The sequence below is a fragment of the Octopus bimaculoides genome, chromosome 22 (genome assembly GCF_001194135.2).
Source record: "Octopus bimaculoides isolate UCB-OBI-ISO-001 chromosome 22, ASM119413v2, whole genome shotgun sequence".
In the NCBI taxonomy this organism is placed as follows: domain Eukaryota; kingdom Metazoa; phylum Mollusca; class Cephalopoda; order Octopoda; family Octopodidae; genus Octopus; species Octopus bimaculoides.
The window spans coordinates 18,021,811-18,026,168 of record NC_069002.1 but is presented as its reverse complement, the minus strand read 5'-3'; the positions used below and the strand labels follow the sequence as shown (position 1 = coordinate 18,026,168).

General features: G+C 38.5%; 1 protein-coding gene across 2 annotated transcripts in view; it reads left to right on the top strand.

Moving 5' to 3' along the window:
- LOC106867306 (sorting nexin-8) overlaps nucleotides 1-3,480 on the top strand; it is a 79,757-nt gene extending 76,277 nt beyond the window's left edge. For both annotated transcript variants that reach the window (XM_052975871.1, XM_014912146.2), the window contains exons 12-13: nucleotides 803-838; nucleotides 3,274-3,480. In XM_052975871.1, coding sequence (XP_052831831.1) covers nucleotides 803-838; nucleotides 3,274-3,465 — 228 coding nt within the window. In that variant the 3' untranslated portion in view covers nucleotides 3,466-3,480. The remainder of the gene's footprint in view (nucleotides 1-802; nucleotides 839-3,273) is intronic.
- The last annotated feature ends 878 nt before the right edge of the window (nucleotides 3,481-4,358 follow it).

Below are 4,358 nucleotides of genomic sequence, written 5' to 3'. Positions count from 1 at the left end.
TATATATATGGAATGTGTAATATGTATATTCTATTATTTATTTCAGTCGTTTGACTGTGGTTGCGGCCATGCTGCAGCACCACATTTAGTCTAGTTTTATCATGTTTTATCTTCTAATGTAAATTATGAGCCATTGAAGGTATCTTTTATGTGAAAATTTGACCTGCTAGAAATATCACCTAAATCGCCTTCAAATCATGCTAGTGTCTTTTAAAATGAAGGCCACATTAAACTATGTGATTTTAGACTGAATGGTCATAGCTGGAACATGAAGTTCTGATCTAACTTGGAACTAAATTAATACTGCTATAACATAAATTGTATTATTATTGTTGTTATTTCGTGATAGTCATTCCCACCCCCACAAAAAAAATAAACACATGCATTATATATTCGTTCTTCACTCGTTTATTTCATCACACATGTCCTTGTGTGTGCTCCTGCAGAATAGACTAAATGGAGCAGGAGCACACATGAGGATGGAAAGTGTTGCGGAAGAGGTTACAGATGTGTGACAGATTTCCAGACAGTGGACATGAGTTGAAATAAGAACAGTAATAAACAAGTGAAGAAAGAATATATAGTGTGTGTGTGTGTGTATATTTGGAAAGTAAAAAAAATTACTATCCCAAAATACAATATCTGTTTCAGCACACGGTTTCACATCAGGAATCTTGCAACACAAATTTGTAAACATAAATAGTATTACTTATAGCTAATTCCCCAGAGAATGTATTTCTAAAAGTACAATATTCCATCAACATAAATGGTCACAATCAATTTGTTTTGTTTTCTTCAACAGAGTCCTGTCGAGCAGTTAGAACAAAAGATATTACAAGTAAGTTCAACTCATATATATGTGCATTTAAGTACACACACATATATATATATTTTCTTCTTTTTTTTTAATATATATCACATATATAGCATAGTTTTGGAATAGTGTTTATACAATCAATATTTGTATGAAAAAAAACAATTGAAACTGGCATTTTGTTTCATTTATCCACAATTCTCAATTCCTTTTCTCTCAGTATTCCACAAATCTATTTTTTACTTCAGTATTCTGCAAGTCCAACAATTCTCTGTCTCAGATTTCCAGTATGCCATTGTTGTACATATTAGAATTAGAACTGGCCATATCAATAGCGTACCTGCAGGCGACACATGAAATCTTTCGAGTGAGATCGTTGCCAGTGCCCTTGGACTGGCTCTTGTGCGGTTGACACAAGAAATTTTTCGAGCGAGACCATTGCCAGTGCCACTGGACTGGCTCCTGTGCGGGGCCGTTGTAGGTTTTTCGAGCAAGATCGTTGCTGGTTCCCCTGGACTGGCTCATGTGCGGGTGACACATGAAATCTTTCAAGCGAGATCGTTGCCGGTGCCCCTAGACTGGCTCATGTGCGGGCGACACATGAAATTTTTCGAGCGAGACCGTTTTTCGAGCGAGATGAGCGTGGCCGTTGCCAGTACCACCTGACTGGCCTTCGTGCGGGTGATACGTAAAAGCACCCACTACACTCTCTGAGTGGTTGGCGTTAGGAAGGGCATCCAGCTGTAGAAACTCTGCCAAATCAGATTGGAGCCTGGTGTAGCCATCTGGTTTCACCAGTCCTCAGTCAAATCGTCCAACCCATGCTAGCATGGAAAGCAGACGTTAAACGACGACGACGACGACCTAGTGAACGACCAACATTTGACATCCTTTCAAAACCAGTACATTCTCAGGCTCCACCGATGCATAGTTCACTGATGTCGGCAATGAAAGTGGGTGATAGAGTGCTGTTTCATTTAAGTGCTGGTTTTTATTGTCTTTGTAAAATCTTCCCATGTTTCTGATGAAGGCAGCAGTGAAAAGATTCCATACTAAGTAGTTGAATCATTAGAATAAATCAATATACAAGATCTGATCAATAAGTATCTAGACTTGACTATGACAGAGAAAGTTGTCATGGCAATACTTGCTCAGAGGCCTATGCAAAGCTGCAGAAAGTGTATGAGCCGCACACAAGTGTAGGAGTGTTACAGGCGTTTCCAAGATGGTTGAAAAAATGTCGATAGTGACAAACATTCTGGGAGACCCACAACCAGCAAAACTAAGAAAAACATCACAGATGTTAAATCACCATCCGTGAGTTATCAGAGGATGTGCAGATTAGTTACGGCTCAGTTCAATCCATTATCACTGAAGATTTGAGTATGAGATGCATGTCTGTCAAGTTTGAACCAAAACTTCTATCAGCTGACCAAGAAGACACTTGGGTTTCATTTGCACAAGATCTTGATTGTGTCAAGAACGATGAAAACTTTTTAAAAACTTTGTATAGGCCTTTGAGCAGGTGTCACCAAGCTTTTGGCAAAATTTGATGCAGATTCTCTGCTCATCTTTTATGGTCAATGTGACAATCACACACTACACATATTCCTTCCAAGCACTGCTGTAAACAACAGAAGTGAGCTAGAACATTAAAACCTAGTGCATGTACACAGCAGAGTTCTGGGTCAATCTATGCCAAGCAGCTTCATTCTGCGTGCTTTAGCTACTTTATTATGGCAACAGTCCGGATACTTATTGATCAGACCACGTAATGGAATTGTCTGATTTCTGAGGTGGACAGGATAAGAATTAAAAGGGAAAAACTTCTACCGGTTGGGTTTTTCCTATCAGTGTTCCCATTATTAGTTTAGCCAGCAAAGGTTCCCTGAAAGCTAGTTGAATAACCATGTTTAACTGTTATTTAAAATATTAACTAAATTTCCCGCCTCTTAAAAAGAGGAAGGAAGTTTAATGAAATATTGGATTATATTGAACCTCCCTGGTAAATTCCACTCTAGCTGTCTGGAAAAAGAGATGTAGGGAAATTGTCACGCACAAGTTAGCTACAGAAAAGTGTGGAGGAGGTGCCTGAGGACTCTACCCCCACTACCCTCCCAGGAATAGTGGGTGGGTGGATCTGTCACTCAGGGCTTACTGTCTATTTTAACCCAGCCAGTACAGATGCCACAAGGTAGCTTACCCACAGCGCTGGAATGGTATTTTTTTTATATGGATCCGCTGACCTGGCCAAAAATAAAATAAGACAAAACACAAAGCATTCTATCCAACACTCTTAGGACTGCAAATTCACTGCCTTAGCTAGATATACTACTATGCCTATAAGAAATTAAAGGATCATGGCTGGAATGTTTTTAATCATGGCTAATCTGGAGCTAACCAAAATCAGTCATCATAATTAGTCCTTTTATATAATGTCTGTCTCATTCTTATTCCAGCAAGAAAGTCAAATAGCCAACATGGAAAACCGTAATTACTATTCCCTCCACTGTCTCCAAATGGAGACCCAGCTGGTCCATGCCTACCTTGACATACTAATTGAGATTGTCACCTCTTTAGTTGATGTCCAGAGTGAAGCTCACACTGAGGTTAGTTGCATTAATTTTATTTTTTGTAAATTGACTCACTAAAGGTTAATTCAAATTTAGATTTTAAATTAATACAATTTTTAAATTGCATTAATTTGGAAACAATATCGATGGCAGTCTGTCTAAAAAAATGTAAAATAAAAATTAAATACTCTTCTGTTTAGTAAAATAGTAAAAGTGGAAACGTATGTTATAGTGAATGCTGGCATGAATCTGTGACAAGGTAAAAATTACAGGATGTTAAGATGACAGTATTCAAAAGATATTGACATAATATTCTCAGATAAAGCTGGTTGGTAGCTTATCATTTCTCTGGAAGAGTAGGCTTCATTAAATTATGGAAATTTTGTCAGTCCGGAGGTAAGCAAACTACAGTCTTCTCATGTTGTTTCTGGACTAACATCTGTGAATACACCAAACTATAACCATCTTAAAAAAGTAATGTTCATAGCCACTTCAATGTAGCTATCCGTTCAATAGGACTTTACTGTGATTTTTTTAAACCCCAAGAGGACATCTCCTCTAGCTGGTTAACGATGCACAGCTGCATCCGAGATATTGCGAGCAGGGGAGCACACTCCTACAACCTTCTAGTGACAGGACTAACAGCCCAGCCTGGTTCCGGGCTATTTCTGCCTCTCTCCAGCACTGGGCACCTCTGCCTGAGATGGCAGTAGCTTGACTCTGCTCGCAATATATATAATTTCTAGCGACATACAGTCACTGATTTTGCAACAAGCAAAAATGCTAGTTCTAAAATCTCTCTAAGAGATCAATGCAGTAGTTGTACTAACAGGTAATGTTTTGTAGCCACTTCAACATGACTCCTCCATTCGAACAGACTTTACTGCGATTTTTTAACCCAAAGAGGACATCTCCTTAAGAACTTCTAATCTAAAAAGAAAAAACATTTTCCTGCATATCTCTTTTACTCT